This window comes from Eurosta solidaginis, chromosome 3 (genome assembly GCF_040869045.1).
Source record: "Eurosta solidaginis isolate ZX-2024a chromosome 3, ASM4086904v1, whole genome shotgun sequence".
NCBI classification, from domain to species: domain Eukaryota; kingdom Metazoa; phylum Arthropoda; class Insecta; order Diptera; family Tephritidae; genus Eurosta; species Eurosta solidaginis.
Window position 1 is genome coordinate 285547142 of NC_090321.1, and position 14613 is coordinate 285561754.

The following is a 14613-nucleotide window of genomic DNA, read 5'->3' on the forward strand; positions in this document are numbered from 1 at the left end:
GCGGATGGTTGTTCGCTGTGCAGGGCGATCGTAGGGTATGTATATTTAAATGCTAGGGTATGTACATATTTAATGTTAGGGCTTGTGAGTGGGTTATTGTGACGTAGCATTTTGCTACGTTACAAATTTTTGAATATTAAACATTTTTTCCCACATTTATTGATGCAATGCATTACAGCATTCAATAACTTTGTCAGAAATTAACCGATTCTCATGATTTTTTCTTTGAAATGTTTATTACTTTTAATTTTATATAAATTTATAAAAAATTGCGTGTAGTTAAAAAAAATTATCCCTCCAGTATTTAGTAAAAATTTATGACTTTTTTTTTCAAAATTTAATATTTCAAAAAACCGTTTTTTTTGTTTAAACTTTTTCCATATCGAGTAAGCAGTTTATATTTCAACATGGGCAAACACCCATTACCCAAAACACATTGTTTTCGACATATGAATTTTTGAATATTAAACATATAAAGCCATTTCACGTGAAGCTTATGTCTACAAATTCGCCTTCATGAATGGCTTTAAATACTGATGGAACGTTTTGTTCACCGGCTCACTATTCAAAGGATTTTTCTTTGCTGATTCAAAAATTCGTTCATAAACGCGACCATCAGCTGCACCTAATGCAGAATCCAATACACGATCGTGTACGTCAAAACTATCTACAAGTGCCACAGCATTTGGGCGCAAATGTTTAAGGCAATCCTGTAAACGTAATTCCAAAATGCTGACATCGGCATCCGTTAGATTGATAAACTGTAAACATGAACAATGATTTAAGAGATACAAACATTGAAAAACAAAAAACTCTTACTCTTAAGAAATCTCCAATGCGTGCCAAGCACGAATCTATCAAATATAATTCCAAAATGGTTTTTAATATAGCACCCAACTCAGGTGAGACCTGTCTTATTAGGTTATTTAGCTCAATATACGCCGATTGAACGATGAAAGCGCGACCGTGTATCTGTATGAAATAGGGGGAAAAATGCGTTGTACATATGATTTGCTTAATTACTTTGGAAGTTTCTTACATCCGCTGCCTGTGTCAATTCTATTCCAACCCGATTCGCTGCAGTTTCTGGTTCGTAACCTTCTTTACGATATTTTTCCATACGTTCGTATGCGATACGTACTTTACTGTTATATGTAATTGCATTAAATTAAATTGGTATAATAAGGATTTTATTTATAAATACATAGCTTAACTTACTTTGCTGCCACAAATTTAAAAGCTTGTACGATTTTCTCTAATGAACCATCGAAAGCTCCAAACCTCTTGTTCTTAATAGATTCTCCTATATATGTAACTGTCGGTACCAAATATTCCCCATTTAACGCTTGTGCATATACTTTAACTAAATACCGCGCTGTTTGTAGCAACATAACTGTATTTTCCCCTTCGTAAGTGCAAATAGCAGTTGTCATGCCGTATATGGTAGGAAAATTTGAGCAGTCCATGTAACCGTGACCACCGCATGATAGGCGGCAAATTTCTACTGCAGCCGCTGAATCTGCACTAGTAATTGCTTTAAGACAACAGGAGAGAGCATGCATTTCAGGCAATCGTTCCATGTTACCCTGCTCCATTTCGCCAGTTACATTATTGTACATATTCCATATATGTTCGCCAGTTGTTTTAAATACTATCGCTTTAGCTATTTGTGGAAAAACCTTCAATTGCTGTGTAGTGTGATCAATGATTTGCGGTTCAGGAGCACTGCAACAAAAAACAAATATCTGGATATGAAACAAAAGAACATAGTAATGATGTATATGTATGTACAATACTTACTTAGGATCTATGGGGCTTTGGCGACGAACAGCCGAATAGCGCATAGCAATTGTTGATGCTTTCGCTAAGGTTTGCGATAAATCACGAATTAGAGCACACCGCACAAACATCATAGTCCCGTAAGTAAGTACACTGTTTTTCGGTGCCATGTAGGTACCATCCGGCAACACTTTTTGATTCTTCATTAGCATATTTTTCAATGGTATTCTTACATTCTTTAATCCCAAATAGCCATTGTTTACAGATTTCATACCGATTTTATTACCTATATCACCAACATCAATCCCAGGCAGAGGCATATGTGTCTCTAAATCACGTAATTGAACAATGAAAGGTGCAAGACCACGGAATTCGCCTTTAGTGTATAATTGTGCCACAACAATGGCATGATTTGTAGTGTGCCCCACTTTAAAAATGAAACATATAGATTACACTTTGGTAAAAGGAATAAAATATTTTTTTAATACTTACTGCCGCCTGGCCACCATTTGTAAGCGGTGAGAGTAGGTGTGTTCAAAACAAATTCTTGTGATTTGACATCATAATCGGCACGAGTTTCTAAGCCGCGTAGAAAGGTGCCATGTCCTAATTCAGTTTGAGCATAAGTACCAAGTATACTACAATCCCAAGCTTTGGTCAACCATTCAATTTGTTGTTCTGTCGTACCTTGACCCATTATTGTAGGCACGAACATCACAAAATGTAGCATCATTGGGTTCCCTTCTTTGATGAGCGCTGAACCAAGCGCACCGCCAAAAAGAGCACTAATATATATATATATATATGTATGTTTTGATTTATACGTTTACATTGAACGAATAAATAAAATTTACGTGTATGTATCAATATTGTCCTCTCCTTCAGTTCGTAAATCACGCAGTCTTTGGGCAATAATTACTGCTTTTCTTACGCTGTGTTCATATAGTTCCTTGGGAGACATATAGGAAATAGGAAGGTCATCATCTAACTCGGGGTCCTCCAGAAACATTTTCTCTGAAAAAAAAAACACATATATATATATGTATCTATATGTATGTACACATACAAATATAAAGTGTCAGGGTGAATAATATTAATGTGAAGGTGCTTATGTACGCAAATGATCTGGTCCTGCTTGCGGAATCACCTGAATAGCTACTTCCTTCACAGCTATTGTAGTCAATGTACACTAACTGTCAAATTGAACAAGCCAAAAATCATGGTATTTCGGAAAGTTGGTAGAGCCCCCGGTTATTGAAGTAGTTAACGAATACAAATACTTAGATGCGCTTCTTACTTGTCAACTATCTTTTAATAAACATTTGGACTCGTGGCTGAACTATATTAATAACCCTGTTGTTGTTGTTGTTGTAGCGATAAGGTTGCTCCACGAAGGCTTTGGGTAGTGTTATCGATGTGATGATCTTTTGCCGGATACAAATCCGGTACCATAGCACCATTAAAGTGCTAGCCCGACCATCTCGGGAACGATTTATGTGGCCACATTAAACCTTCAGGCCATTCTCTCCCTCCCCACCCCCAAGTTCCATGAGGAGCTTGGGGTCGTCAGAGCCTCGTCTGTTAGTGAAACAGGATTCGCCGCGGATAGGTGAGGTTGACAATTGGGTTTGGAGAAGCTATATATTTCGCTGGCAACCTGAAGGGTTGCGCTACACAGCCCTTGAATCTGGTATTTTGCCTCTTACGACAGGCATACCTACCGCGGGTATATTCTGATCCCCTAACCCGCCGGGCGAATATTAATAACCCTCGCATCTGCTTGTCGCAGAAAATAAAAATCTTCGAGCCTGCTTCCAGGTCCATTATGTTTTACGGCGTGCAGGTATGGGGTTAACGAATTCGACCAAGTTGAGAAACTTCTTAGATTTTTCAATAACCCTCGCATCTGCTTGTCGCAGAAAATAAAAATCTTCGAGCCTGCTTCCAGGTCCATTATGTTTTACGGCGTGCAGGTATGGGGTTAACGAATTCGACCAAGTTGAGAAACTTCTTAGATTTTTCATAAAGAAACTGGTCTTCCTTCCCTCTAATACAGCCCCTGTATTTACATACGCTTCGCCTGCACATGCTCTATATCGCTCGTTGCTTTAGTCTAGCAGAGGAGACTGCAAACCTGGGAATTTCTTGGATAAACACTTGGAAAGAACTTGCTAACACCGTCAATCTACCATTCATTACACAATTTCCATCAGCTAATATAGAGACCTTCACTTCCTCGCTCTTAGAACGCTAATCTGAGTATAATACAAATAGGTTCCTTGAAATGGCTCAGAAGTCTACTACCAACGACCTTTACCCGACCCTAGTACCGTTCGGAAGTTCGTATTTCCCTTATGATTACAGTGCATATGCAGCCAGTCCCACGGGGGCACAGTATGTAACTTGCAGGAGACAGAAGACGTTCTTCACTTTATTGGGTATGTCCGATATATAACAACATTCGTTCCCTTTGCTTTGGAGAACGAACTTTAGATATGGCCAAGGTGGTTGCTAGTTTAAACGGATTTAACTGCTGAATCTCTGGCCAAGTTTCTCGCGGATAGCTTTAAAATTAGGAACTTATTATTCGTAGCTCGGTAGTATTTTATTTAACACTTTGTGGCGAATATTATCATCACTATGCTGTTAGTAAATAATCACAACAACAAATACAGCAAGCAGCCAAACTTATGTACATGCACACACATAACCAGCAGCTCGAAGTGAAGAAATATCTCACATACACAAATGTAGCCATCAGCTAAGAGCAGAAGTTGTACTCACACATCCACACACATATGGCTATAAGAAAAGCATAAACTGCAAATAAACATGTATATAGCTGGGTAACCAAGCATGAGATACAACTGTTTTCGAACAATTGTTCGCGAAATGACTAAACCTTAGAAGAAATGGGCGATCGAGAAAACCGAGAGTATAAAAGCAGCACAAGCTGAGGAATCAGTAATCAGCTTGATTTTAAACACGCTTTTGTGAAGTACGTGGTAGTGAAGTATAAAATTGTACTACACCAAAATTGTCTAAATGAAGACCATTTTGCAATACTGAATATTGGAGTTATTTATTCAACAGTTCAGCGATTCGAACGTTAGCAGAAGGTGCATATAATTATCAGAAATCCCCAGAATTCGTTACAATTAGTGTCAGAAGAGGAGTTGATGAATAAATTCCAGAGGACAACAAGGACATGGCCAAGTTGAATGAATTGAAAATTCAGCAACGGAGTTGGAAGCCCGTGGACTAAATAATACTGGCAATAAATCCGAGCTACAAATACGACTAAGAGAAGCTTTGGAATTTGAAAGAATCGACGTGGATGAACACACTTTTCATCCTGATGTGGAGGAGTCAGCGACTAAAATGGAGGAAAAGATAAGAGACTCCGAATCCATTGGCAAGTGTTGAAACTAACGCGATTGTAGCAGTGCTGAAGCAAATCTCGTCACCAACATCAACCGATATGTCAGCACAGCTTGAAGTACAGCAGACACGTTTCACAGGAGTCACAGGAGACCCGCATAACATCGAAGATTGAAGCACAATTGGAAAAAAAGAAGACCTATATGGCATCTCAACTGGAAGCGCAAGAGGCACGTATATGTGAAATGTCGGCACAAATTTCGGGACAGATATCATCGCAGCTCTTTGCGAAACTAGAAGAGCAGGATTTTACAACTCGATGACAACACTGATGTCGAGATAGACGCGTTAAGATGTCGTATCCAGGAGTTGCAACTTAATCGCCCGTCTATTTCAGCGATTAATCCAAAGGTAAAAACACCATCCTTTGACGGTTCTGTTCCTTTCCAGGTCTTTAAGCTACAGTTTGAGTAGACAGCAGCAGTGAACAACTGGAATGCTGAAGATAAAGTTGCTGCTTTATTCGTATTGAAGGGGCCAGCAGCCGAAACCCTACAGACGATCCCCGAAGGAGAACGAAACATTGATGGGCGCTCTAGAAAGGCGATACGGAAGCGAACACAGGAAGCCGATACATGAAATAGAATTGCAAAACCGTTACCAAAAAACTAATGAGATTTTGCAGGAGTTTGCGTCAGATGTTGAAAGGCTGGCCCATCTAGCAAATGCGAACGCACCCGCGACATACGCAAACCCAAAACCTACATTCGCAGAAACGGTATAACATACTCTGATTCAGGAAACAGCATCGCTTCTGTGTAAGCCAGCTTTCAAAACACTCCGTGTGGAAGTGGAAAGGCCAGACTGGGTGAACATAATATTGGAGGCACTGAAAGTATCGCAAAAGCGGAGTGATAGAGTAATCAAATGCCGGAAGCCAGGTCACATTGCACGTCATTGCGGTCTTGACCATAGTGGTTCCAACAGCATGGGTGGTCTTAAGTACAAAGCAGGAGATGAGCAAGACCGAGCCAGATGTAAAGTTCGAGAGCTAGCTCCAGCTGTTGAATGTCGCGATATCTCTGTATCACAAATCGGAAGAAAATCGAGCAGTCTCACCGTGAGTGGATATGTGGATGGCAAGGAACGTTTACTGACTATAGATAGGGCGCATCTCATTCCATAATCCGATCTGATTTGGTGAACAGGAGAGTAAGGCCATTACATGAAGCAAGATTGCGTACGGTCAGTGGCGAGTATAACCATCCAGAGAGAAGTGGTATGTGAAGTCTTAATTGGATCTGAAATTTCGTGCCGAACAGACTAAGACACGTCGCTCTCTGTTTTTTATTCTTTTCGTCCAGATTTTATTTATTTATTTTTCCTATTACAATATCTGGTGTAATGGATAAGTTTTGTGTCAAGTGTGACAAGCATTTTTCGCGTTCGGATACCCTTATTGTGCCTTGTGGTGGCTTTCGCAAAAATGTCTACCATCGTTCTTGCTGTGAAGGCAACTTTTCAAAGTAGGACGTGAATTTGCTTACGAAGTACCGCCACTTAAGTTATATGTGCACGGATTGCCTAAATGCTTACGGCAAGCTTTGTAACGCCTATGACGCTTTGTTGGCATCCCATAAAGCTACATTGGAGTCCACAATGCTCACCTTGGACCTTAAATGTAAGGATTTATTTGCAGAGATGGCTGATATAAAAAATTTCATCAAAAAACACTTTTTTTTTAAATATATGTAATAATAACGTAAAAAAGCAAGAAAAATTAAAAAGTTGTAAAAATCCGTTGTGTGATAAGAAATTACTATGTAGATTAGTATTATATACTTCATTATAGTCAATACAAAAAAAGTTCCCTCCCTGGAACCGCGCATGCCTACACTAATGCAGCCATGTATACATTGCCATTTGCTCGCCCGATCACCTGTTTGTGCAAGTCCAATTTCTGCTGATAACAATAGTGAGCTTTTTTACAAGAATCCAGCTTCAACAAACAAAGCGAATGTTGTCGGGAACAGTACTGATTCTGTTAATGCTGATGATTCTGATGCTGTTAATATTCATGCTATTCAACTCAATTCTGTACTGATTCGACTGCAGTTACAACAACCACACTCGCAACCCTGATCACAAAGCCCCTGTTCCTGAATCGGCTGCTTTAGAACCTGGTGCTCCTAGGGAGGTGACTGCTGTTCCCCCCGTAGGTCCATTTTTGTATCTCGGCTCCACGCATCGCTGACGGAAGCTGATATATTTAACTACGTTTGCTCCAAGCTTGATGTTGAACTTAACAGCAATATTAATGTTTATAAGTTTAATTAAGTCTGCGAGAGAGATTTCTTCTTTCGGAATCTTAGTTCCTAACAAATTTTTTGATAGGGTACTCGATTCTACTTCCTGGCCGAAACACTCTGTGGTGTACTTGTTTACTAGAAAGTCGAACCGTGACCGCGCTACTTTAAATACCTCAAACAACTTGCCAGGCAACACTCCAGAAGTGGTACAAACTTAAATTATGTCTTATCAAACGTAAATAATATCTCATTTAGTATGTTTTATCAGAACGTTAGGGGGTTGAAAACCAAGCTAACGGAAATTTTTCTACTGAGTCATGAGAGTTCTTATGACGTACTCGTTTTTACTGAGACTTGGTTAAAATCAACAGTATTTATTGCTGAAGTTTTATCGAGTTCGTTTCAAGTGTTTAGAAAAGACCGACTGTCCAGAGCTGGTGGTGTGTTAATTGCCGTTCACACTAGGTTTTCCGCGAAGGAACTACATTTTCCTGACTTTGACGATGCTGAGCTTCTTGGTGTGAGAGTAAAACTTTCCTCAACCTACAAATATTTTATAGCCAACTACATTCCCCCACAATCTGACATTTCCTTATATTTGAATCATTCCTAAATAGTGAAATCTGTGTGCAGTACTGCCAGGGCCTGTGATTCTGTCACTGTACTTGGCGATTTTAATCTGCCATGTGTGACATGGAGTCTTATCGACGGGAAGCTAGTCCCTACTTCTTCTCGTGCTATCCACTATGATTTCCTAAACGAGTTTGCAGATGTTGGACTCTTTCGAGTGAACAACATTCAGAATAAATTCGGTAAATGCTTGGATTTAATTTTTTTCAGACGAATCAAATTGTTTTGTAAATCGATGCGATCCCCTTGCCCTGCCTGAAGATGTGTATCATCCTGCTCTCGCGATGTTTATGGAATCTCACAATCTATCTGAGCATATCTCCAACGTAGTGCGAAAGACCCCTCACCGATTTCTGTTTAGAAAAGCCAATTGGTCTAAAGTAATACTCGAAGTATAGAGAATAAATTGGCCTGAGTACGATGGGGATATTGATAGGAGTATATCCCATTTTAATAACGTATTATACGAAATATTTAAAAAATGCATACCTATGTCCGAAACCACTGCAATATCATCATCGGCTTGGAGCACTAAAGAATTGAAACGCCTGAAAAATCAGAAGACACGTTCATTCAAACGTTACAAACTTTCTGTATGAATGACTGCCTATGCCGCCTACTCAATTTTACGCCACAAATATAACACATTGAACACAATTTGTTACCAGAACTATATCAGTAGGATTAAAAGCCAAATTTTTGACAATCCTAAGTCGTTTTACAGCTTCGTTAATTCGAAAAGGAAGATAAAAGGGTTTCCTTCTACAATGAAGCTAAATGATCAGATTTCCACGACAGCTTTGAAATTGCTAATTTGTTTGCGGATTTCTTCGATTCTTATTAATCAAAGACCTATCACCCGCCATCGAATTATCCTTTCAGATTGTCTCCTCTGGATTCTCAGGCAGTCCCATATATATGTACTGATGATGTTTTAACTCATCTGGAAAATCTAAAAATGTCTTACTCTAGTGGTCCGGATCAAATTCCGTCGGTACTGCTGAAATCTTATGCTCGATACTTATATCGACCTCTAGCCTGTGTGTTCAATGCGTCCCTGAAGCAAGGGGTATTCCCCAAGAAGTGGAAAGAATCATTCATTATACGACTGCATAAAAATAGAAGCAGAACGTGTTTTATAAATTACAGAGGAATAGCCAAACTCAACACTATTCCTAAGCTATTTGAATCGATTATCACAAAACAGATTGCTTTTAGAGTATCTTCATTAATGACTTTTCCCAACATGGCTTTTGCAAGGGTAAATCAACGGTATCCAACTTGCTTGGGTTTACAACCTTTGTATCCACCAGTTTTAAGACTAATTGTGAAGCTGATGTTATTTATACTGATTTTAGTAAGGAATTTGATAAAGTTTTTCATTCTATACTTTTATTCTTCTTATGTGAAGGAAAGAAAGCAAACAGTTATATTTAGGCTGCGTGCGAGTTTGCCTAAATTTCTACCTAAATAGAGAAAAGACCTAAATCACTGGAAACTGTCGGCAAGGCAGTGCAAAAGAAAAACTTAAAATTTGTATGAGCATACTTTTCAACCTAAATTCAAATGTCAAATTTCATAAACAAAAGTATTGATTTTTCAATATTGTATATGCAAATAAATGGCTCGTCCTTCAATGTAAGTAAATCATAGATCATAGAGCGATGATCCCTGCGGCGATTCAGGTCCGATCGATTGTACGGTGGGCTCAATTTTGTTCAAGCTGATGTTGACGACACAAGAATGGGATCCTTCTTAAATATGGACCGCATTTTGAACATATTTGGCAGCCAAGTTTACTAATTGGCCTAAAGAAGTTATTGGAGGCGTACCGACATCACAGTATTGAATTCGAGATTGTGGAAAAGGTCATTGTGCACGTACACCACTATGCCCGAAAAAAGCCTTTTAAAACGGAGCCACTACATTTTCTTGAACTGCTATCTTGAGATAGGTACTTACCGCGGACCCTAATTGACCTCTCTTCTTTTTAAGCGTGAAAACGCATCAAAAATACCAAATTTTCCGTATTGTTATTATTTTCTTAGCAAAATAAACAATTTAAGTTTACAAATCAACTCGCAGAGTTTTGACAGCTTTTTCCTAAATTATTGCAGTGCTGGAAAGTTCCAGTGGAATATTAGTTTAGGTACCCAAAATTTAGGCGTACTCGCACCTAGCCTTAATATTTGTTGGTCTCGGTTCGTAAACGTAACTTCTGGTGTTCCTCAAGGCAACCACCTTGGTCCGGGTTTGTCCCTGTTATTCATTAATGACTTCCTAGTGCTTTGAAGCGCTGCAAGCCGTTGATGTACGCTGATGATGTAAAACTTATAATGCCTATCCGCTCACCCGGATAGGGCAAGTATTCAGGCTGATCTGAATAGTCTAGTTGACTGTAAACGCCATGTCACTAAACCTACCAAAATGTAAGTTCATGATTATGTTATTGGCGACTATTTAATCAAGCAAGTCACTAATTTTATTGATTTAGGCGTTACAATGGACCCAAAACTGAATTTTAAACTTCATATTGAATCTTGCGTGAATATCGCTAAAGGTACTTTGGCTTTCGTTAAACGTTGGTCTAAAGAATTCAATGACCCATACGTCACAAAAACTTTTTTTATATCATTGGCCAGGCCTACTTTGGAATACGCTTCAATAATTTGGAATCCGCGTTATCAGGTTCATTCTGACAGCTGGAATCGGTCCAGAAACAATTTTTGCTTTTCGCTTTAAAACACTTACCATGGGACCCTTCTAAAAATCTTCCACCCTATTGCAGCCGGTTAAAACTAATACAGTTGCCCACGTTGCAGAGCCGCAGGGAGATGCTTGGTGTCTTATTTATTGTTAAATTAATAAGAGAGTCGATAAATAGTCCATTTTTGCTTGGTGAAAGTAAGTTTAATGTTCCAATTAGGCCATCTAGACATTTTCAATCAATTTTTGTAGCTACATGCAGACCGAATTATGAAATGCACGAAACACTTCGCTGTTTGTCATGATTTTAATAAACACTGTAAAAATTTAGACGTCTGCGACTCGTTTCTTGGTATTAAAAAATACCTTTTAACTACATTAAATTTTTAATTTGAAATAACGCAAAGAACGCTAAACCGTGATAATACCAGAGATAATATTAAGAATAGAGATGTTGCAGGAAAAATCGTGTGAAGCAAGCTTCACAAAATTCTAGTAGGTCACATTCACCACTTACCACAGCAGAATTTGTTAAACTACCACTGTCTGTATTTGTTATTTAACAATTATTTGTACACTTTTTATTCAGCTAATGTGTTCAGAATTTTAACTTTTACTCTCTAAAACTCCAATCAGTGTATTTGTGTGCTTAAATTATGTTAAAAATTGTGTTAAAGTTTTTGATGTGGTGGAAGTGACCTACTAGAATTTTGTTATGCTCCGCTGCCTTCCACCGAAGTTTGCGCCTGCAACATCTCTATTTTAATATTGTCTCTGATAATACTGTTCAACCCTCTGTATCAAATATGAAGTACCAGTTACTTGAAACTTGTTTGCAAAATTGCGTTTTGTGATCATTATTTTTATATGTATGTACTCAAATTTATTCTGTATAAATTCTATTCTGTATAAACTTTATCTACTATTAATTTGTTCTATTGTCAATTTCATAAATTATTACTTAATAGCTCCTTCATGAATACATTTTAACACATTTACAACATTTTAACTTCTGCTTACTTCTAAGTTTTGAATTGAAATTGTCAAGCGTTTAATTAAATACTTTTTAAATATTACTTTAAAATTGATGACTGCTATTGTTGTTTATATCGTGTATTATATCTGTGAATTAATGTATTTAATTAATGTATAATTGTTTATTTGTGGACTGATAAATAAATAAAATAAATAAAGGTCACGGTTCTATACAAATTCGTTGTGGCAGAGATCGTTGTGGAGTCATATTGGGAGTGGACTTCTTAGTTGACTATGCCATCAGGATCGATATGCAGAGAAGGATTATGCGCTATAAGAAGAAGGATGTGCTACTTAACTTTAGTTTTGAGAAGGGACTCAGCAAGAAGCGAGTGCAGATTGTTGGAACGAATGGAACACACAAATCAATACCAAATGTACCTGCGGAAAGAACACTGGCATTGATAAGCTAAAATGGATGCACTAAAACGAAGGAAAGAATTTCTTGGAAAGAATACAAGGGTCGCTTCAAGCCAGGGCAAACTACTGGTATGAAACGTCAGAACGATACTGATAATGCAAAGCCAATCCGTCAAGCTCAACCTCTTCGAAGTATTCCAGTGGCCAAACAACAGAGTGTGAGGCAATGAACCAGGTTAATGAGTAGTAAGATGAAACACAAGTACGACGTGAACAACAATTCGGAAGGTTTCTTGGAGGGAGATTTGGTACTGTTATACAACCCTAACCGGCAGCAAGGTGTTCCATTTAAACTTCGGTGCAGTTGGGAAGGCCCGTACAAAGTTGTGAAGCGGATCTGTAATGCCGTCTACCGCATACAAACAATTGGGAAACCACGAAATAGAAGGGTGGTTCATTTGGAGAGGCTAGCAGCGGTTGGATCGGAAAATTTGTCTGTTAGTAAATAATCACAACAACAAATACAGCAAGCAGCCAAACTTATGTACATGCACACACATAACTAGCAGCTCGAAGTGAAGAGATATCTCACATACACAAATGTAGTCATCAGCTAAGAGCAGAAGTTGTACTCACACATCCACACACATATGGCTAGAAGAAAAGCATAAACTACAAATATACATGTACATATATAGCTGGGTAACCAAGCATGAGATACAACTGTTTTCGAACCCATGTTCGCGAAATGACTAGACCTTAGGAGAAATGGGCGATCGAGAAAACCGAGAGTATAAAAGCAGCACAAGCTGAGGAATCAGTAATCAGTTAGATTTTAAACACGCTTTTGTTGCCTTAAGCTGGAAGCACTGGAGGATTAGAAACGCGTCCTCTCCAACCTTCCTTAAATGAGTGGCTCCCAGACTCGTCCGTTTGTCACGCCAGTAAATATGCTGATCGGAATCACATGGCATTCCAACAGGATATTTGTCATTGATGCTACTGGCAAGTAAAAAATAAATGTTTTGCTAGTTTAAAATGAACATTTAATTTATAAGTCTTGAGCGTCTTACACTTTGTTGGCGTCCAGTACTTAACTGAACTTATAAGTTACAAAGAAAAGTTAACAACGAATAAATTGAACGAGTGAAATAGAAGAACATAAAGAAATATGATAAATATTCAGCAATACTAAATACAAGAAATAAAGAAATAAGGCAAATATTCAGCAATACGCAGGGTTACGTTTGTTAATACGATAATGGACCAGTTACACTCCACCCCTCCGTGAATCCATGGGGATTCACAGCGCTAAAGCGGCTAGCTTACAGGTCTTCGCAGGATACCGTGGCTTGTTCGCACCGTTGCGCTCCTCACCTGACCATCCTTTGCGGTAATGACTTCGGTTATGCGGCCTGTTTGCCACTGACTTCTTGGGAGCTGTGAGTCACACACCAACGGTCGAACTTCTTCACGCCATTTTTGCCGAAGGAGCAATTGGGGCAAATATTCTGATATCCACCGTTTCCAGAAACGGTTTTTTAAGTTTTGTGCTATACGCCACTGTTTACCTAAACAGACATTCTCCTCACTGGCAGGTGGTGTCTGTGTCCAATTCAGGCCACCTAATAAAAAAATATTTGGTGTCAATGGTTCAGGGTTGTCGGGCGTCACTGGGATGTCTGTCAACGGACGACTGTTTATTATATTTTCAGCTTCGATAAGCACGATTCGCAATGTTTCGACGCGTGGTGCTTCGTCTTTGAGAACTCTTTGTAATATGCGTTTAACACATTGCACCAGACGCTCCCAGCATCCACCAGCGGCAGGATGAACTGGGCAGTTGAAAACCCATTCAATTCTATTTTTAGCGGCCTCCTGTTATATTGCGTCGAAATCAAAGATTTGCTGATCCTTTTCCAGTACCTTTTGGGCCCCAATAAAGTTGGTGCCGTTGTCGCTTCTCAAACGAAAGGGCACGCCCCTACGGTTAACAAAGTTTCTCATACATATAATGAAGGCATCGGTTGATAAGTCCTCAGCGATTTCTATATGGATGGCTGGTGTTCTCAGGCAAGTAAATAGCGCTACCCAGCGTTTTTCACGACGTCGGCCGATGGCGACAAGGAATGGCCCACAATAATCTACACCGCATATGTAAATGGGCGCACATAGGGCGTAAGGCGGTCCGGTGGCAATTGACCCATCCGCGGCACAATAGGTTTAGCGCTACTTTTAATACACACAGGACAGTTTCTTTTAACAGTTTTCAATAGATGACGGGACCGGGGTATCCAGAAGTGCTGTCTCATTTCGTTGATTATAAGTTGATCGTTATGATGATGACGTTTTGTATGGTAGTAGTCCGTTACTAAGAGGGCTAGACCATTCGGCAGTATAATGTGGTTTCGAG

The 14613-nt window shown here is 39.0% G+C and overlaps 1 protein-coding gene across 4 annotated transcripts in view; it reads right to left on the reverse strand.

Annotated features, from left to right (window-relative positions):
* Positions 1–214: 214 nt before the first annotated feature.
* ACOX1 (acyl-CoA oxidase 1) overlaps positions 215–14613 on the reverse strand; it is a 44483-nt gene continuing 30084 nt past the window's right edge. For all 4 annotated transcript variants that reach the window (XM_067776907.1, XM_067776905.1, XM_067776904.1 and 1 more), the window contains 7 exons: positions 2634–2793; positions 2272–2564; positions 1801–2206; positions 1219–1725; positions 1040–1145; positions 820–972; positions 215–761 (listed from right to left, as the gene is read on the reverse strand). In XM_067776907.1, the coding sequence (XP_067633008.1) occupies positions 501–761; positions 820–972; positions 1040–1145; positions 1219–1725; positions 1801–2206; positions 2272–2564; positions 2634–2788 (1881 nt within the window). In that variant the 5' untranslated portion in view covers positions 2789–2793 and the 3' untranslated portion in view covers positions 215–500. The remainder of the gene's footprint in view (positions 762–819; positions 973–1039; positions 1146–1218; positions 1726–1800; positions 2207–2271; positions 2565–2633; positions 2794–14613) is intronic.